This window comes from Equus asinus, chromosome 15, assembly GCF_041296235.1.
Source record: "Equus asinus isolate D_3611 breed Donkey chromosome 15, EquAss-T2T_v2, whole genome shotgun sequence".
Taxonomy (NCBI): Eukaryota; Metazoa; Chordata; class Mammalia; order Perissodactyla; family Equidae; genus Equus; species Equus asinus.
In genome coordinates this window covers 36687997-36709393 of record NC_091804.1, presented here as the reverse complement: position 1 = coordinate 36709393, position 21397 = coordinate 36687997, and the positions used below count along the sequence as shown (strand labels likewise).

Genomic DNA, 21397 nt, shown 5'->3' with positions numbered 1-21397 from the left:
GACCACAGCTGCCAAAGCTGCAGGCAGAGCAGACAGTGAGGGGCGGAGCCCGAGGATCCAGGCGAGCGTTGAAGGGAGAGACGAACGCACCGGGGTGCGAGAACGGGACTCTCTGCCTCCAGTTTGGGGGGAGCCCCAAAGGCCAACAGTAACCCAACGGAGCAAGCGCCCTCCCCTCCGCCTACGCCGGAATTGCGAAGGGGACGGTCACAGTTGGTTTTGAGACCCCATAGCTCAGCACCTACCTTGAGGAGGTTGGAGAGGCTGAAAGAAAGGACTGTTTGGGGAGACCCTGCTTTGGAGAAATTTCCTGGAGTGCTGTGGGGTTTCCTCGCGGTCAGCACCCCAGCCCTGTGGTGGAGAGAAGGATGCGCCAGCTCTTCACTGAAGCCAAGTCGGAGAGATGTGGGGGAGGTCCTGGAGCGTTTGCCCTGTGTCTCCTGCACAGACCCAGGCCTAGAAAAGTCTAGAAGTTAGAGATGGAGGCTGCTCAGCTTCTGCACGATGTTGGATTACTGCCAGCTGCAACAGGCAGTGGCTCTCGAGTGGGTGAGAGGTGCAGTTTCTTCCAGGGACTGGTTCTGAACCCCACAGGAGCAGCTGGCCTGGGATCACTTGGGATTCCCAGTGGCAGGACTACCTGGAAATGTGAGGGATGCCACGAATCTGTGGGCAAAACGAAGAGTGGTCAGCCAGAAGGAACATATCACTTGAATCTGAAAGTAGATTCAGAGGTTCCCAGTGGGAGAATTGCCAAGAACCCCCTACACACACACACACACCCTACCAAGAGAAGGAAACACCCACTGATCCTAGAAAGCACGATGCCACGTCCTACCAGCACCGGCCACTTAAGGCCTTCATGTCCGCTTCCCTCTTCAGAATCTGGTAGGGGGTGGGGAGGAGAAGGAAGAGTGGGGCGGGGGGAGAAGTGTAACATGAATGAAGTTTGGAGTTTTGACACAACTACGCATTTTAATTACTGAATTTGGACTGTTGTTACACTTGGAAGTGACTGGAAGACGTTTTATTGTTATCATCATCATATCGTTATCAGTCACTAAGACGGAGCAGAGAAGCTGTGGGATCTGCCCGATAGATCACGCGAGGCCAGGTAAAGAACTCTCCCATGGAGTGTGTGCGTGGCGCTGGGCGGGAAGACAGGGTTGATGGTTGCACCTTCTGACTCCCACTCTTTCCGTGGACTGGAAGCTCGAAGATCCCGTGATGGCAGGCGGGCAGGTAGATCTGGGTTTCCCCCGCCTTGTGCGGAATGAGGCTTCAGAGCAGGTTACAGAAAGGGTGACCCTGGAAGGCTGGAAATCTCAGGTGCTAACATGGGAGTCACACTGTCATTGTCTTCAAAAATTAGCTCACGATGGAATTAGAGAAGAAGTTAGTATGCCATTGGTACTACAACGTGAGAAAGCTTTAACTGCTGCTCAGATTGGAAGATGTTGATCATGAGGGCAATGCAGAGTTGACCTGGAGCAAAAATGTTCTCTCTCCTGCCAAGAGCTACCTGATCTGGTTTCAACTGTCAAGGATGTAGTGAAAACTTATTTTGTGCCAAAATAAGTTATCTTATTTAAGTTAGCCTGCATACGTTCTCTTATTTTGTGCAGATGCATTTCAGGGAGAAGGCAGTGCCCTCTGGCTTCCAAACACAGCGTACCTGCCAAATTCTCCCACCTCGTGAGCTGACATCTGATTGAGAGGTGGCCTCAGAGAGAGCTTTTTGGAGTCTATCTCCACAACCACCGGCCCAGCCTGTCAAACCCAGAGATTTAGGATGGCATCAGACCCCAAAATCTGGAAGAACTTAGCCACTTCATGGTGCCAAATCTAGGGGGAAAATATGCACACAGAGAAACCCGAAGAGTGTAGAATGATGGGGAGAGAGAAAGAAAGAAAATGAAAACACTCTGTTTCCACTGGCAGAAAGCAGTTTTTGCTGGGGAAACTGGAATGTTGACTTGGTATGCACATAATTCAATTTTCTACACACTCAGAAGTAAAGAAAAAGCCAGACACTGGGAGAAATTGCTGATGCAATTTTTAACGTGAGCGAGGGCAATGTGGATATGAATTCAGGCTTGTGGAAGATATTTGATAATCGAAAAAGGTAAATGCTGGAACCTTTTCCATACAGTGGTCTCAATGAAGGGAAATCTCTCTCTCTCCAGATAGCGGTCTTCACTTGTAACTGGCTTGATTTATTGTCATAGATAAAAGATTAGATGAATATACACCAAAATGTTGTTAGTCACTGGTAGGGCAGTTTTTATTTTTGATCTTTATATTTTTCAGAGTATTGAAATTTTTCTAAAGTGAAAAATGTACTTCTAAATAATTTTTTACCTAACTAGTGCCTTTGTTATAGAAACAAGACACAGGGACCTGAACTCATGTGCACCCACACACAGCATGGAAGGCTCTAAATGGGGAGCTACTCTCTTCTCCCATCTTCCCAGGACTCCCAGGCCCCACCGCCTTGAGGTAACTACTGTTAGAACTTTTTGTTTCTATTTTCTTTTAGAAATATTTATAGCAGGAATGAAAAGCCGAGCGGGGTCTGTAACCAATCGAGGGTTCAAGCCACGTGTAGCGGGAGGAGCGGATGCTCAGCGCTCTCTGGTGGCTGGACTTCAGAAGGCAGGCCCAGTGCAGCCCAATCTATTTCAAGAGAAGGCAGAAATACGGAGTCATACGTGAAATAGCCCAAATTTCAAAAGTTAGCCACTAACTTGAAAAGTTTAAAAGCAATGTCTGTGCCAAATAGAATACATATTAGGACCAGATTCCAGAGCATTGAGTCCTCTGCTTTAAGAAATAAACGTGGAGGGCTGTTTCTTAATTTATCTGCTCTAAACAATGCCTAGGCCTAAGAGAGGTGAGGAAATTTGTTCACGCGCATCCCCTCCACTGCCGTGTCTTCCTTTCACCTCCTTGTTTTTATTAATTGTATTATTACTTGGTCTGCCAGTGCTCTTTATGACTTTATATATATATTTATGCTCCATTTAAAAATTTATATCAGCTTTTTACAGCATCTACAATGTAAGAGGAAGAAAGCATCTTTCTTTTCTTTTTCTTTTTCTTTATTTATTTTTGAGGAAGATTAGCCCTGAGCTAACACCAGCTGTCAATCCTCCTCTTTTTGCTGAGGAAGAATGGCCCTGAGCTAACAGCTGTGCCCATCTTCCTCTACGTTATACGTAGGATGCCTACCACAGCATGGCTTGCCAAGCAGTGCCATGTCTGCACCCACAATCTGAACCGGCGAACCCCGGGCTGCCAAGAAGCGGAATGTGCGAACTTAACCGCTGTGCCACCAGGCCGGTCCTGAAAGCATCTTTCTTTAGCCTCTTTGATGTGAATGATTACCCTTTATTATGTATCTGCAACACTCCAGGCACCTTACATTCACTCATCTACTCATTCATTCAACAAATATTTATCAACTGTCTGCTTATGTGCCAGGCACTGTTCTAGTCAATGGAAATACAGTGGTTAAAAAAAAAAAAAAACCTGGGCAAAATGCCCTGCCTTTGTGGAACATGTGTCCTAGCAGAGGATAAGGATAATGAATTAACAAACAAGTGAGACGTATAGTGTGTTCGAGTGTGTCAAAGGCCAAGGAGGAGCAATGAGGCAGGGAAGGAGGGATGTGGAGTATCGGTGTGTGTGCGTGTGTGAGTGTGACATTTTAGCTAGGGTATCCAGGAAAGGCCTTCTGGAGAAGACGACTTCTGAGTGACAGATGGAAGGAGGCAAGGGAGTGGGTCACACGAGAACCTGCCGTGTGCACCTTCCTTCCACAGGGCACAGAAAGAGCTGAGGACGGGAGGCCGAGTGTGTCGGGGGAACAGGGAAAAAGCTGGTGCTGACCGAGCAAGGAGGGGATTGAGAGAAGATGAGGTCAGAGAGGAAAGGTTGGCAGCCCATGGAGGGCCTGAGAGGTCGTGATGAGCACTCCCCTGAGTAAGAGGGGAGCCATGGGGAGGTCGGATGGGAAGAGTAACGGGGGCTGGCTCACGTTACTAAAGGGTCCTCTGGCTGCTGTGTGGGGAACAGATGAGGTGAGAACAGAAGCAAGGAGACCGTTATGAGGCTGTTGCGATGTTCTAAGTGAGAGATGCTGGCAGTGGTGGTGATGGTGATGGAGGAGGTGGTGAGAAAGACTGAATTCTGCAGAGCCTGCGGGGTTTGCTGACAGACTGGATGTGAGAGAGAAAGCGAGGAGTCAGGGATGCCTCCCAGTTCTGATTGGAATGATTAGAAGGACGAGGCTGCCTTTTATCGATCTTCCTAACTCGCTCCGTGTGTCATCAGAGGTAAGAGGTTAGGTGGAGAGACACCAGGATGCTGCTAGTGACTGTGTTTCAGTGGTAGGGCATGGTGGTTTTATTTCTCTCTCTGTTTTTTAGTATTTTGTATTTTTGAAAGCAAAGATTGTATTATTATTATTATTAATTTTAGGGTTTTCAGGTTTGCCAAAGGTGTACTCAGTGGATGAGGTGAAAACACTGCTACCTGGTTGGTTTCTGTATCAGTCAGCATTTGCTGCATAACAAACAAGCTCAGAATCTTCAGTGAGCGTTTCCTTCTCAGGTTTTTATGCAAGTTGGCTGGGACAGCCCTGCTTCAGGTGGCGGGTCGGGTCCAGATCTGTAACAGGTTTCTCATTCTGCCGCCCAGGCTGATGGGCTGGGGCATGTTGGTGACAGATGCGGGAAGTTCCCAGAGGAGCGAGGAAACACCCAACGCCTCTGAAGGTCAAGGCTGGGAACTGGCACCTGGCGGCTTCAGCCCACACCCCACCGGCCAGAGCAGTCACGTGGCCAAGCTCAGTATCAGCGAGGCCACAAAGTACACTCAGCTGAGAGTGGGGAGGGAGTGACTGTTCGATGAAAAATAATCGAATCTACCAGAACTTCACTTTGATCTTATGGTTCGTAGTAATTTTTATTGAGGTTCTTTTAAAATTTTATCACAAATTTTATATGTTTGTTGTTGAAAATTTTGACAATACAGAAAAGCATAGTCAACTGAATTGAAATTTCTTCTTATTCCCCTATCTAGAGATGAACACTGTTAATATTTTGAAGAATATTTATTCAGAGTAGGAAATTCACGTAGATGCAGGTTTGCTGGTGGCTGTGGCATTCAGACAATAATGGCCATTTCGCCTTAAGTTCAGCTTTAGCTTTTGCAAAGTCAGAGACGAACTCCCACTTTATAGTTATTTCTGGCATCCCTGAATCTGTGTGTCACCAATGGTTCTGTATTCGGGATGCTTTGTCCATCTAATCAATGAAATACACAAGGCATGTTATTTACCTTCTATACATAGATGGGAGGTTTAAAAAAAGCTCCTTATTGCTTTAGATGTTCTAACTGTACTGATCAGCTTAAAAATAAATGTAATATTTATTATTGCCAGAATAACATGCTACAGAGAGAGCTTTTGGGATCACATCTCAGTAACCACCAATCCAGCCTTTCAGATCAGAAGAGCTGGGATGGCAACAGAGCCCAAATCTGGAAGAACTTAGCAATTTTGTAGTGCCAAATCCAGTGGAAAAACGCACACACAGATTGTGAAAGCTATTGGCTTCGTGTGCAATAACGATCGTTAAAGATTCTCAAATCCTCTAACAAAAAAGAAAGAATGCATATGAATATTGAGAGACTCTATTAAGTAAATAATTTAGGAAGACCTAAATTTGAGTCAACAAATGTTTTATACAATTTTAGTATAAAGGGGAGCTAAATAGATTAGATTCTATAATAATCTGGAAATCTATATAATATTTTGGTGTGCCACCATTCATAACATTAAATAAGATAGTTTTTAAGAAATACATTTGACTTCATTATTTAATTTCATTTAGAATATGAAGTTTTCAACATAACTAACAACTTACTTGGGAACTTTTTGCATCTTGTGAGGATCAATTAAAAGCAGATTGTGAGCTTTTCCACTTTAAAATTTCATGAGGACGGAAAACTCCAAAACCATACGTGAAACCACCCATGATAATTCTTTTCTATCCTGGACAGGTCCCAGCATGGGGGGTCTGGAAACACTTTCAGAGCGTGGCTCTGTGACAGTTTTGTGTCTCACATCAAAATTCCATCCTCCTCCTATGCCACAGATGAAAAACATATTTGTGCTGGAAAGCAAAATAAACAAAGACGGAAACTGAGTCTGGGGCTGGATCAGAGCAGGGGCAGGGGGCAGCCCGTGGGTGGGAGGGGAAGTCCTGCCCACTTCTGGGGGACAGTTTTGCAGAACCCCACTCTGTATGGGTGCACTGCCCTTTACAGCTTGGAAAGTGATTTGCCATCTGGTATCTCAACCCATACCTTTGAGATAGAGCCTTCTGCTGCCCCCATTTTACAGATGAGGAAACTGAGGCTCATCGAGACAAAACTAGCAAGTAGCCGAGGCAGAACTCAATTGTGTCTCCTAACTGCACATGCTGTGCACTTTCTGGGCCCTCCCTCTTGGCCAGGTCACCTCCTCTCTAAGGACCCCACTCCCACTCCTGCAACTCCTTTCAGGTCAGCTTTGTGCCACGGAACCCCATGATCCTTGATCAAATCATAACCAAGACAGTAAATAAAACCTAGGGTGAACCTCAGGGCAGGGCCACCTGCGGTTCACCCCTCCGTGCGACAGGCTGCCTCGTTCAGTAGTGACCCCCTCATCTGTGGGGGTGTGCAAACAGAGAGGGACACACAGGTGGCTAGGATGTTGTGTTGAGAAATGTGCTGAATGATAACTGGCATCTCGTCCTCTTCTCTGGCCAAGGGTAACCTGACATTCCTTTGGGTGTTAACCTCTCCCCATCTCAGCCATAGGGTCTGGGGTGACCGACTTCTGTACTGGGTGGAATAGTGTCCCTCAAAATTCATGTCCACCCAGAACCTGTGAATGTGACCTTCTTTGGAAATAAGGTCTTTGCTGCTGTAATCAAGGTAAGCTGAGACCATAATGGATTAGCGTGGGCCTCAATCCAATGAGTAGAGTCCTTATAAGAATAGGGAAGTTTAACCCAGAGACACAGAGGGCAGAGGGCCATGTGAAGAGGGAGGCAGAAATGAGAGTGATACAGCTACAGGCCAAGGAAGGCCAAGGGCTTCTGGCAACCACCGGAAGCTGGAGGCGGCAAGGAAGGATTTGTCCGCTGAACCTTCAGAGGGAGCTTGGCCCAGCTGACAGCTTGATTTCAGACTTCTGGCCTCGAGAACTGTGAGAGTGTCCATTTCTACTGTTTTAAGCTGCTTAATTAGTGGTACTTCATTAGAGCAGCCCGAGGACACTGAAACAACCCCATCTGCAGCTCCTGCTCCATCCAAGCTATTTTGTGTCTCCCAGCTCCCTGCCTACCAGGGCTGGCTCCGAAATGGACGTTTAACCCAAGCAGAACCAATACGATGCTAGGAGGGGGTTGCTAACATTTAGCCAAGAATAGTTTTCTTTCTCCTCCTCACCCCATGTGAACCTGGAAAGATACAGTCAGAGTTGCCGCTGGAAGAGGAGACTTTGTGATAGAGAAAAACTGAGAACAGGGGCAAAAAGTAGCATCGTGTGACATCATCCGAGACCTGGACCAAGCTGAGTCTGCTTGTGAACTTTAGAACACAAATTCCATGGTAACTTACACCTGTTTTGTTTTGGTTTCTGTCTAAAAGATTTCTAATTACTATAGGGAATCCAGCACGGGATGGGTATGTGGCCCATACAGCCTCCAAGATGTGGTTTTTCTTCACTCATCTCTCTTAATGAGCCTAGAAATAAGTTCTGGATTCTTCTGGCCATTCCCCAACCCAGCTAAAGAGGGCAAATAACTGAGAAAGTGATGTTACAAACACATATTCAAGACTTCAGTTAATCCTAGTTCACCCCCGCTCGGGAGCAAGGGCTGAGGGATGGAAATGGAGGAGTGATTTGATGGAAGGAAGTGTAAGGGCCCCTCCTGTCAACTTAAAAGCAAACTTGCCCCTTACTTTATCGCAAAACCAGTTTACTGGGGCAACAGCCAAAAGAATTGCAACTCGAACGTGCATGCTGTTGCCAACCACAGGCAAATCCAACAAACAGGGAAGGGGAGCTGCTTTCACAGAGAAAAAGGGGGAGAGGGAGGGGCTGTTCTAAAGGAAAGTTCATTGGGGCAAAGTAACAGTTCAGGGCGGCAATGCCTTCTCATTGGCTGGGCTGCGGCATTTCTCATTGGCTGGGCTGTGGCATTTCTCATTGGCTGGGCTGCGGCATTTCTCATTGGCTGGGCTGCGGCATTTCTCATTGGCTGGGCTGCGGCATTTCTCATTGGCTGGGCTGCGGCATTTCTCATTGGCTGGGCTGGGGCATTTCTCATTGGCTGGGCTGCGGCATTTCTCATTGGCTGGGCTGGGGCATTTCTCATTGGCTGGGCTGTGGCATTTCTCATTGGCTGGGCTGCGGCATTTCTCATTGGCTGGGCTGCGGCATTTCTCATTGGCTGGGCTGCGGCACTTCTCATTGGCTGGGCTGCGGCACTTCTCATTGGCTGGGCTGCGGCACTTCTCATTGGCTGAACTGTGATGTTTCTCTTGGCTGGGCTGTTGCCCAGTGGGGAGAGAAATCTTCCTTCAGCTGCAAAGTAGTCTTACTTCCTGTCTAAGATGCCAGCGTCCATTCCTTCCTGTTTGATGTAATTGACGATGTATGATAGGGGTGAGAACTCCCCCTACAGGCCTTCCAGACTCCAATTTAGTTGAGGTTTCTTTTGTTAATTTCCATACCTCTATGCAGAAAAACTAAGATTCAGGGGCCCTGATATATCCCTGGGATGATATTTTGGAAGAGACCTCTTGCCCAGCCTTGGAGGGCACAAAGATGGTCACGAGAGCCAGCCCTGTGGCTGAGCTCTGGGGTTTGGCTATTCCAGCTGGATCCTGAGGCAGCCAGTGGTGGGAGGGAGGGCGAGGGGCTCCAGGGACTGGAGAGCACAGCTGGCAGCTCCTCTCCCATCCTCTGCTCTGGCACCTTTCTCGCCAGCCCGGGGCTGGTCCAGGCTTATTCAATTTCAGGGGCTCTCATTAAGAAAAAAATAAATAAAACTATAATCACAAAATTAGATATGGAATGAATATTTATTTAAAGTGAAAAAAGAGATCACAACAACTTGCGTATGTTAAAAAGCTGGCAAATACCACAAAAACGCCAAAATCAGAAAAAATACCAACTTTTCAATAATGTTGTTATCTTCTTGACGCTCCTCTGTTATTCTTGTTTTATTACATGTTTGGTACATACTCTCTTCTTATGACAACAATATCATAAGATCTTTTTCTGTACAGACAATAAAAAGATAATGAAATTTTTCTTTAGCATGGTGGCTTGAAACTCGGTTTTTATTACTGACGTTGTGGAAAAGTTTCCTTCAGATTCACCACTTACCGAACTGCGGCATCTGTCACTTCCTCAGTTGGGCTCCGGGGTGCTTCTTTCCCAGGGCAAGTGCAGGGAGCCTCCAGCCCTTTGATCTCCATGTGAAGCTGCCCCTTTCTCTCCTCCAGCTCCGCTGTTCTCTCCCCAGCGCTGGTTTCATCTCCCTCCTGGCCTAGTCTGGGGGACAGGGCTCGGGTAGGGTGGCCTTGAAGACCTTGGTAGAGAAGCCCCAGCAGGAAGTGGAGAAGCGTTCTGCTCTGATCCTTCCCTTTGAAGCCAAAGATAATGTTCCCCAAGGGCAGAGGGTGCTGGGTGCATGGCGGATGTGGAGGTAGTGCTGGTAGCTCACTGGTCCTGCCCTTAGTACACGACCAGGGTCCAGAAGCTGACCCCTAACATGTGCTCTTGGAATGGACATGTGACCAAAGCCTGGCGAAGCAGAGTCACAGTGATGAGTTCAGAGACAGCATTTAACTCAATCCAGGGGAATGTAAGTCAGCCCCTGGGGGCTCTTTCCTTTGGGGCTGCTAAGCCAGTAGGATGTCAGCCTGAAGCTGCTGAGGCCATCTTTGCCACCTTGTGGCAAGGGCTCACCTTACAAAAAAGGTGCCATAGCAGAAAGCAGAGGCAGTAGATGAAGAGAGTCAGATTCTTGGTGACATAACTTAAGGTGCTAGATCAAGCTGAGCCTGAAGTCTATGAATGGACTCTTGTCTATGTGAGCCAATAAATTCATCTTTTTCTTGTGACAGTTTGGATTAGGCTTCTGTCATAGTGAAAAAAAGTGACGTCAGATGGGAAGGCTTTGTAAACTAGGAAAGGAACAGAAAGGGAATTCCAGGTGGAAGGTACTACCTGAGCAGAGAAAGCCCAGGCCAAACCACCCAAGGGTACGGGAAAGGGACTGCATCTCCCTTACACACAGGCCGGACCTCTCCATATCCTGCCTGTCTGTTCCCGCTTGGCAATACCTAGATCATTCTCTTCCCCCCTCCCCATTCATCCACACTTTGGATCCCTTGATCTCTAATGTCTGCCTCTGCTGATGCTAACAAGTAGACCTTAAGGAAAGAGCAAAGGCACTGATGGAAATGGTCTCCACCCCACAATTCTCACTGGCTCTCCCAAACTCACCCAGGAGTGAACGTTTGTCACTCTACAGGGCTGCCCAGCATCTCTGGACACTTTCCTGTTTTGGGGTATTTTCCATCTTATGAACCTGTACCTTCCCCAGGTGGAAGACAGAATTGTGCTTTCCCAGCATCCCTTGCAGCTAGGATGCAGTCATGTGACACAGCTCCACGAATCAAGTGCATCCACGCAAGTCTTTGATTCAAGAACTGGCGTTGCAGAGAAGCAGGTGCAGTGGGTGGCCATCTCTGGCAGGAGCATCTGGCTTGCTGAGGCGGCACTGACAGAGGTTCCAGCATGGCATCCACTGCCCATCAGCAGGTGAAGCTGCACTGTCTTGGCCCAGTGGTGGCAGCAGAGGGGTCTCCACTGGACAGTCTTGCTATTTGGGGCATCGCTCCTGACTCCAACTTCTAAGCCTGATTCTCTGCCCCTGCCCCAAGAAACACTGTTTGCCACTGAGAATCTTGACTGAAAGAAACCTGAGCATACTCAACTTGGATCGTTTGAGGAAAATTTAATAGAGACTCCATTTGCAAAGTGGTAGTCAGGACATAGGAAACCACAAGGGGTAGTTCAGTGCTCCAGGATGAGTAATTGAGGGAGTGTTACCACCATTAGTCTTTTCTTTTCTTTTCTTTTGCTGAGGAAGATTCACCCTGAGCTGCCAATCTTCCTCTTTTTTTTTTTTTTTTTTGTGTGTGCACCACTGCCACAGCATGGCCACTGACAGACAAGTGGTATAGGTCCTCACCTGGGAAGTAAATCTGGGTCACCAAAGCAGAGCTTGCTGAACTTAACTGCTAGGCCACTGGGGCTGGGCCAACCACTATTTGTCTTTTTTTTTTTTTTTAAAGATTGGCACCTGAACTAACGTCTGTTGCCAATCTTTTTTCCCCTTCTTCTTCTCCCCAAAGCCCTGCAGTACATAGTTGTATATTCTAGTTGTAGGTCCTTCTGGCTGTGCCATGTGGGATGCTGCCTCAGCATGACTTGATGAGCGGTGCCATGTCTGTGCCCAGGATTCAAACCTGCAAAACCCTGGGCCACCGAAGTGGAGCGCACGAACTTAACCACTCAGCCACAGGGCCGGCCCCCACCATTAGTCTTGACGGGACATGAGGTGGAAGGAATTCTGTGAACCTGGAGAGAGAGGCTGTAGGGAGAGCCTCTCCTGAGAAGGGCTGTGACCTAGGGAGGCAGCTGGGGAAGAAATAGGCCCCTTCATTCTCCCCCTTCCCTACAACCGGCTACTGGTCCTCCAAACCCAACCAGAAGCCAGAAGCATGAGGTGGCCTGTTGATGGGGCCCACACAAGCCGCCTGCGGACGCAGAGCAGGTGAAGAGAGATGGAGGTTGAATTCCTGCAGGCAAACAGAATAACTGGCTCAAATCCGCATTCCCAATCAAATTACTTTTGGAAAGGAGGATTGGAGGAAGAAGAAGGAAGGGAAAGCAGGATGGAGGAATTTTAACTCTAATTCTAGTACACAGACACTTGAAAAAATAAATAATTAGAAGGCAAAGTAAGTGCCATGGAGGAAATAAATAAGGGGCTCGGAATGGCCCAACAGGAAGTGAGGCTGATAATTAGGGCATAGAGGAGCGCACCAAAGGTCACGTGGGCATGGTATCTGCCCCACAGTTCATGTAAAGGGATCTCTGTGGTAGAAGGAGAGAGAAGGAGAAGATGGGGATAAAGATAGAAAGCAAGTCTGTAATTTTGGGAGCTGCCCTCTGATTGGTCAGGCTGAGTTTGTAAGTAATGGATATATGAAACGACAGTGGCTTAAACGAGATAAAGGTTATTTCTCTGTCACCTAAAACTCTGAGCTAGTGCAGCAGCTCTGCTCTGTGAAGTCATCAGGGATCCAGGCTCCTTACAACTTGAAGCCCCACCATCCCTAGGATGTTGTCCCTTTTCTGCACATTCTAGGGTTGTCCCTAACATGTCCTCATTTCTGTCAATGGGAATGGGAGAAGGCGAAAGGGAGGCACGTCCGTTCCATTCAAGGACATGTATTAATTAAGTCACAGGCTATGGTGCTGCCAAAAAGGGACCCTAAAACAGCTGGCTTGAATAAGATAGAAGCTCACTCCTCTCTCGTGTCCAGTGGTGGGTGTTGAAATAGGGCCAGCGGATGAATTAGTTCTCCAAAGTTACCCGTGGACTCAGGTACCTTCCATCTTGTCATTCTACCAGCCCTGGTCTTTGCCTGGTGGAAGCTGACCACCACATACTCGTTCTGGCTCACGGAAATGGGAAGAGTGTGTCTATTGAGTGCAAGCAGTTCCCTCTGAAGGACATGACCAGAAGATGCACACATCTCTTCTGCTCACATCCTATTGGCCAGAACTTAGTCACATGACCCCTTCTCCTGAAAGGGAAGCTGGGAAATGTCATCTTTAGCTGGATGGCCACATATCCAGCTAAAATAAAGGGATTTCTATTGCTAAAAGGAAAACAGAAAGGGTGGATTTGGGGGACAATTAGTCTTCTCAGCCACAAGCCTTGCCAGGACAGTGTACACATCCCTTCTTCTCACTCACGTTGGCCTGAACTTGGTCACATGACCACATCTGGCTGCAGAGGAGTCTGGGAAATGTAGTGTTTGGTCTGGGTGGCCATGTTCCCAGTTAAACATCAGGGCTCTATTGCAATGCATAAAAGAGATAACAGATATTAGGAGGCAGCCTCTGTCCCACTTCTGAGAACGTCTGTTTGTTCAGTGAAGTGTGAGGCAAGGTTAGCAACTGAGAGTGAGGGAGATAAAAGGGCCCGGAGAGGTTCAACCAAGGAGACAACACAGAATCGCTAAGTCAGGGAGCAGGGAAGTGTGCCGTGGGAACATTTGTGGGTTTTTTTGGTTTGAGGGGATCTTTTTCTTTCAACTTTATTGAGGAGTAATTGAGAAATATAGCTGTATATATTTAAAGTGTACAATGTGATGATTTGATAAACATATGCACTGTGGAACTGATACCAAGCAATGGGCTTGCTCTGCTGGCTTCATGCAATCTGACCCAATTAATCACAATGAGTTAGAGATCAAGAAAGGAAGTTTAATTAGATTAGCTGGCAAATCAGAAGATGAGTGACTAATGTCTCAAAAACCCATCCTCAAGGATTACAGAATCTTGAGGCAGTTATATAGGGAAAACGGTCAGTAAGGAGGGGGTCCAGGGATGTTGGTCTCCAGGCATGATGGGCTCCAGGAATCACATTGTTCCATTCTTCTGTCAGCTGTGATGGATATCTTGCAGGTGTGTTTCTCACCTGTGGTCAGCCTGTTCCTGGAGAGAAACTCATAGAACAAAGTTTTAATTTATCAAATTATCGGGGAGTACATATGTAAGCGGAGGCCATAAATCAGGAGAACACGTGAAGTTTTTTAGACTACGTGCAGAGCAGTGAATAGTCACACAGAGGAGGGGCTGGGGCCATTCAGCGAAACAAGATGGCCCCGCTTTTGCTCACTTATAGAGTGATTAGCAACATCAAGATAATTAATACATCCATCACCTCACATAGTTAACACTTGTGTGTGTGTTTGTGGTGATAAAGCCTAAGATCTGCTCTCAGCAATTTTCAAGCATACAGTACCATATTATCAACTATAGTCACCATGCTGTCCATTAGGTACTCAGAACTTACTCTTCTTATAACTAAAAGTTTGTACCGTTGACCTATATCTCCCCATTTCCCCTCCCCCTAGCCCCTGACAACCACCATTTATTCTCTGTTTCTATGAAATTCGCTTCTTTTTTTTAGATTCTACGTATAACTGATACCATAAAGTATTTGTCTTTCTCTGTCTGACTTATTTCATTTAGCATAATGCCCTCAAGATTCATCCATATTGTTGCAAATGGCAGGATTTCCTTCTTTTTATGGCTGTATAATATTCCATTGTATATATATTTTCTTTATCTACTCACCTATCAAAGGACACTTGGGTTGTTTCTATATCTCGGTTATTGTGAATAACGCTGCAATGCATGTGGGGGTGCAGGTATCTCTTGAAGACACTGATTTCATTCCCTTTGGATATGTACCCAGAAATGGGATTGCTGGATTGTATGGAGGCTCTGTTTTTAATTCTTTGAGGAACCTCCATACTGGTTTCCGTAGTGGATGTACCAGTTTACCTTCCCACCAACAGTGCACAGGGTTCCCTTTTCTCCACATCCTCACCAACACTTGATAGCTGTTACTTTCTTTTTTTCTTTTTAAAGATTGGCAACTGAGCTAACAACAGTTGCCAATCTTCTTTTTTTTTCTTTTCTGCTTTTTCTCCCCAAATCCCCCCAGTACATAGTTGTATATTTTAGTTGTGGGTCCTTCTAGTTGTGGCATGTGGGATGTCACCTCAACATGGCCTAATGAGTGGTGCCATGTCCACGCCCAGGATCCAAACTGGGGAAACCCGGGGCCACTGAAGCTGAGTGCACAAACTTAACCACTCGGCCACAGGGCCGGCCCCTGTTGCTTTCTTGATAATCGCCATCCTAAGAAGTGTGAGGTGATCCCTCATAGTGGTTTTGGTTTGCATTTCCCTCATTCTGTAGGTTACCTTTTCAGTTTATTGACTGTTTCCTTTGCTGTGCAGATGGAGCATTTGGGGGGTGAGTCTGATGTTGGAGTTCATGGATTTCAAGTGAAACCTGTTTGTCAGGTCATATGACTTTTCTCCTACAACATTCTCTGCAGAGAGAGGATGGGTGTGTAAATTAATACAGGATTAGCATGATTACGTCTACAAGAGGGTGTTTGCAAGGACTGATGATAAGGTTGAGGGGTGGGATATAGGTTGGACAAGAGGGAGAGTGAAGGCCGTGGAGAGTGAACCTCTTCATGGATGCTGGAAAAGCAGTGGGTTTAGAGGTCCAAGGTCTCGATGAGGTCAGAGAACTGTTGTCATGGGCAGCATTGCAGTATTAGCAGAAACATCAGGACACGGGACCAGGAACTGGGGTGTTTGATTTAAAACCTCTAAAGTGAGTAGCGTTTGAGGTTTATCGTGTTCAAGGTGGAGGAGGGGAAGTGGAGCTTGAGGCCCCCAGGACTGCACAGTGCAGGAACCAGGAGAGGCCACACGGATGAGGGGTCATCCAGCGGATGTGAGGTCCCTGGCGAGGCTGGCAGGAGCTGGAGAGGAAGGGGTCAGTCATCTGCCTCCTCAGCCTCAGTTTCCTTTCTCTGCAAGACAGGGATGGCAGCTCCGCTCCCAGGTCTGGTGACCTCAGGTGTGGGAGGTGGTTGGTGTCACATCTTGTCCCTTCTCTTACTCCTCCCCTCTCCCTCTGGATGGCCAGCCCTTCAGAAGCAGCAGGAAGATGTAACTGCGACTACACAGCCTTCTCCTCTACCGGAGGAACCCGTTCCTCCACCTTCTTCCTTCACTCCTTCCTCCCAGGACATTTGCTGTGGGGACCTTGCTCTCAACTGGCTCCACGCTGGTGGTGCCAACGCTCCTCTCTGGGAGGCTGCGACACAGGACTAACAAAGGCCACCTGTCTCTTTCTTGACGCTTATGACTTCTTGATCCTTGGTATTTACAAAGAGTGGGAAGCATGTTACCTGAAGCATTTAAACGATTTTAGGTGGGTCACAAACGTCATATAAATATGCTGAATCACATCATCGTGCCTTCACTCCACATGCAGAAAGTCTTAGGTTGGCTACTGTGTCTTGAACGCCTGTCTCACGCCTGCTTATCTCCCTTTTTCAACACGGATGAGGCCTTGGGTTCAGAGCCCTCAGTAGACAACAGAATTTAGTGAAACTGTGTTGCTTTCGTAGTATTTTTATGGTTTCTTCCTATTTCTGTAATTGACACTCATTTTCTGTAGTCACCAACATCATCAATGATGAGTATTTTACGGCATTAAGTCAAATCGTGTCAGTCCACTGTTCAGCATCCTCCAATGGCATCCCAGTACATTCAGAACAAATCTGAAATGCTGTCTGTGGTCTGGAAGATTCTTCACCATCTGACCCCTGCTGACCTCTTCCTCTGCTTCTGCCATCACTCTACCCTTCACTCACTCCTCCTTAGAGTTCCTCCAAAATGAGGAGCTCAGTCTTACCCCAGGGCCTTTGTGCTTGCTGGGCCATCTGCCTGGGATGCTCTTCCCCTAGCTCTTTCCATGGCTCACTCTAGTCCTTCGTGCTGGTCTCTGCTCGGATGCCACCACCTCAAAGAGGCTCTCTCTGCCTACCCTAGCTAAAACAGCATGCAGATGTCCCCACCTGCCTCCCACTTCCCATCTCTCTTTAGCCCCTTATCTCTTCTTAGTGCTCCTCACTAACCGACATGCATCCATCAATCTATCATCTATGTATCCATCCATCCATCCATCCATCCATCCATCCATCCATCTATCCATCTACCTACTTTTCCTTCCTTCCTCCCTTCCTTCTTTCCTCCTCTTTTTTCTCCTTCCTCTCCTCATCCTCCTCCTCTTCCCCACCCCCCTGCCCCCCTCTCTCTCATTTCTTGTGTCTAATTTATCTCCCCCACTAGAACGTGAGCCTTGTGAGGACAGCTCCTTGTCTTGGTCACTGCTCTGCCCCGGCCTCTGGAACAGTGCCTGGCGCACAGTAGAAATACAATGAATATGTATTTGAGAGAAAAAATAAATTAACCTAGTTTCCCCTTAAAATGCATTTATTTAAGTTGAAAAGCAGATCACTTCAAAGCAAAGCATTCGTCAGTGGTCTGTGTAGCGCAGTTTGTCCGACTACAGTAAGGTGCTCAGCGCTGGGCACACATCACGAAAGGGCTGTGCATTGGACCGGGGTTTGGGAGATGCTTCCCTGAAGCCGTTTTGAGGATATTTGGGAGAAGGAGAAGAATTTCCCACCACCTGCTCTGCAGATCAACAAACAAAACCACATCTCTTTTCTGGTTGGTGCTAAAGAACCTCTGAGCACCTGTTAGGTACCCCAAACTTCTAGATTTCTTTGAAGCACCCCCCAAATTCTGAACTGCCACCTGATCCTTGCCCTCACTATCCCCCTCACCCAGGGCCAGATGCCCCTGGAGGCTGCTGGGACAGTCGCTCAGTCATTTTTAAGCACCTGCTATGAGCCCAGCCTTGACCTAAGTGATTGAGATGTGTCACCTCTAAATGGTCAGTAGTATCATCCCCATTATAAGATGAGCAATTACTCAAGTCACACACCTCATTGGGCCAGTGCATTATGTTTGTGACGTGAACCACTTTTTCCCTCCAGGTCTCTTTTTCTGCACATTCATGACACCCCCTCCCTCCTTTTCAATTCAGGCTCTCTGGCTACCTAGCTTGCTTGGCACTGACTTCCAAGAGCCACGATTTCTTAAGGAGACTAAGCTGGGAGCCTCAAAGACCCAGAGGAAAGGAGCGTTTCAGAGGGAAAGGCATCAAGAACTGAGGCACAGACCAAAGGCTATCATTTAGCCACACATGTGTTTTGTTGAGCTTAAAAGCTATTTTTCAATTAAGAATCAATTGCCACTATTAAAGAATCAGGAAATTTTAGACCCAAGTTTGAATTTCTTGAAAATTCAGATGGTCAGGCCACACTGGGGCTACATTCCTATATGGCGGCCACCAGCTGGAGTTAAGTGTCAGTCATCCCATCCATTTTAGACAGGGCCTGCATTTGCCCGTTTCCACAGACCTCACTATTCCCTATTGTCTTACTACAAAGGGCTTCACTCACATTCCCTGCCTGATCTATGAGTTTATGACCTTGATCAAAAAAGGGGAGAATCTACTCTAAGACTAGAAGAGCATTCTCCTAGGCTCACAGGAGAGAAAGGACGATTGAGAGAGGTTTGGAGGTCTCTGGAGAAAGAATTGGACCTGATGGGGCCACGGGACAGGTATAAGCATTGGTGTGCTGGTAAATGTTTAATAATTGCTCTCCAGGAAAAAAAAAAACGTGTGTGTGTTTACGTGTACATATGTGTACATTTTACTTGGATGAAGGATGTGTTTGTTGCACAAAAAAATTTACAAATTTACAAATAAACATTTCACTGTAAATATTCTTTATTATAAATTCCATAGAGCCAAATAATTCTCACAGAATGTTTTAGCTCATTTTTTGCCAATCTCTTGAGGCCAAAACCCACTATTGCTGCAATTTAGCCACGATTTGACAAAATCTGACTACCGATGAATGGCTGACAACAAGACAACTTGGCAAAGAAGTCGCTCACATCGCTGAAGGACAGCTGTAGCTCTGACACGAATGTGGGCCGCAACTTTTGTTTACGTTAATGAGTAAGACGAAAGTAAAACAATGAAGATGTACAACAGAGCTCCTTCATCCCGGACAGGAGCAACGTGTTTGCTGAACTGGGTAAGTGTTCGAACCCTGGAACAATATTCTCTCCATCTTTTGTGCCATTCACAAGGTATTGGCTACAGACACACTTTTAAGTTTAATTGAACGTTTTATCCATCCCAACCTTCTTAAGACTGGAAAATCAAGAAACCAAGCCCTGATGTGTAGTGTTCCTTAGTCCCCGTGGTGCAAATACACTCCCCACGGCCAGTTTCCAGTGACCCACGTGACGTCATTGAACGCGTAAGATATAATAGATGCAAATAACCTCAAGAGCACGGATAATAGTAAAATGTAGTAAGATAAGGAAGTGATGAGTTTTTAGGTTTTAATACCTTTGTTTTCAATATAATTTATTTAATTATAAGTTTAAATAATTTAATTTTTTCAATGGCTGTGTTTAACCACCAGTTTGCAAAAATCCTGAAAATTCAACCATCAGCTCTCAGGAGCCAGCATGAGTCAGCTGCAGTACAGCACTGGATATGAGGGAAGCATCTAGACACGAGAGGAGAGGAGAAGTCGAGGGGCCACGGTCCTGTGCGGGCTGCATCACGCCCACGGGACCAGGCCGGGTGACGCCAGCACCCTGGATCTGCGCCAGCTCTTCAGTCTCGTCAGCATCCAGGAACTCCTTCCCGCCAGTCTGCCTTTAGTGACCTCTGGCCTCAATCTCCACTTGACTCACCCCTTGGGGTACGACCCTTTACAATGTCCCAAAGGTGAGGACCTGGGTAACAGGGCGAGCAGAGATCCCCCATACCCTGGCTAGCCGAATGGGACCAGCTGAAGACCCTCCTGAAGGGAGACAGGGGTTAAATACACCCACAGCGGCAAAACCATCCCCATTCTGCAGATGCCGAAACTGAGGCTTGAGGGAGTCATTACTTACCCAAGGTCAACAGCTGCCAAGAGGTGGAGGCCACACAGGCAAGCAGGTAGGTCTGCCTCCAAACCCACCTCCTCTGTGCAAAGCCCTCCCACACCATCCTGGGAACAGCTCCCGCATGCGCTGTGATGGCTCCTGGATTTTAGTGCACCCAACTCTGGAATCCCATTTACCTCTCCCCCAATTAAAACGTATATCCCCCAAAGAGATGACCAGCAATCGGAAAGCAGGACCTATGTTGGCTATTTGTTGTATTACCAGCATTTAGAATTCCGGCTCAGTGGCGTCAGAAGAGATCTTAAGAACTGCTTGGTCCAGGTCGCCCATTGTACATATGGGGGAAACTGAGGCCCATGGTCATAGAGCAATAACACCAGCAGAATCAGAACTAGAGCTCAGTCTGAGTTGCTGGTGGATGATAAATATTCTGGGAATGAGAATTAGAGGCATTGACCAAAACTGAGAACTAAGAACCAAAAAGCAGGTTTCCTTCTCACCAAAAAGTCCTAGGAAGGTGGAAAAAAGACAGCGGAGTAATATGGTACCCTCAGCTGGATCTAGAAGTGATCCCAGGAGAGACTTCCTGCCGGGGTTGGCACCCCAGAGACCCTCTGAGAAAGCCATGGAGCAACAGGGGCTCCATGAGATGTTCTCCTTATAAGTACTGCAGGGATGCACCGTCATCGGGGAAACTGAGGCAAGAAAGCGGATCCTCAGCAACCCTCAGAGCCTGAGACTCAAAATGAAGGCTTGTGGGTTCTCAGACTTTCATCCCAGCAATAAAAGCCTCTTCTGAAGCACAGACAGCTTTTGAAGGACCACGTGGAACTTGTACTCCGGGGCCTCGGCGAGCCGGAAGCTGGAGACTGTCTGCCAAAGCCGTGCTTCCAGCATCTTCCAGGCAGACGGGCTCGTCAGGAGCCCGCCGAGACCTCGATGCGGCTGTACTGGATGCCAGCGGCGCTCTGCCTGTGGCCCAAGCTCAGGGCGAACCTGTCAAGCAGAGTGAGGTGGTCAGAGAGTGGCAGGGCCTGGGGGCCTTCCCGGGGGACCCCACCCCGCCCCACCCCCACTCCTGCCCTGCCCCTTCCTGCTTCTTGCCTTAGCAGTGAGCGTTTCCATCTTCTGAACTGCTCTTGCCTGGTCCCCCTTGTCCGCCCTCGCCCCTACAGCCTGCGCTCCCATCATAGCTGCAGGGACCTTTCTAAGCACAGAGACCAGCTCCCTGTCACTCCTGCTTAGAAGGAGCCCTCATCATGCCCAGCCTAACATCCAGGACCCTCTCCGCGGCCAGCTTCTCCCACTTCCACCTCCTTCCACTCCCACTTGTTCATCACACCCTGGCCACGTGGGTCTCCTGTCACTCTCCAAAACACCCCTCTTGTCCCACCCCAGGGCCTTTGCTCTTGCTGTTCTCTCCCCTAGAACACTTTCTTCCAGCTCTTGGAAAGGTTGGCTTTTCCTCATCATTCAAGTCTCAGCTCAACTGCTGCCTCCTCAGGGAGGCCTTCCTTGAGCATCCTTTCATTCATTCAACAGAGACAGATTCAGATTCATTGATGATGTGTGATGTGCCGGGCACTGCCCAAGGCCCTGG

The 21397-nt window shown here is 47.5% G+C and overlaps 1 protein-coding gene across 3 annotated transcripts in view; it reads right to left on the bottom strand.

Annotated features, from left to right (window-relative positions):
* Positions 1 to 18585: 18585 nt before the first annotated feature.
* The window catches only part of SLC2A10 (solute carrier family 2 member 10), a 55026-nt gene continuing 52214 nt past the window's right edge, over positions 18586 to 21397 (bottom strand). For all 3 annotated transcript variants that reach the window (XM_070486021.1, XM_044748150.2, XM_014867014.3), the window contains one exon: positions 18586 to 20793. In XM_070486021.1, the coding sequence (XP_070342122.1) occupies positions 20715 to 20793 (79 nt within the window). In that variant the 3' untranslated portion in view covers positions 18586 to 20714. The remainder of the gene's footprint in view (positions 20794 to 21397) is intronic.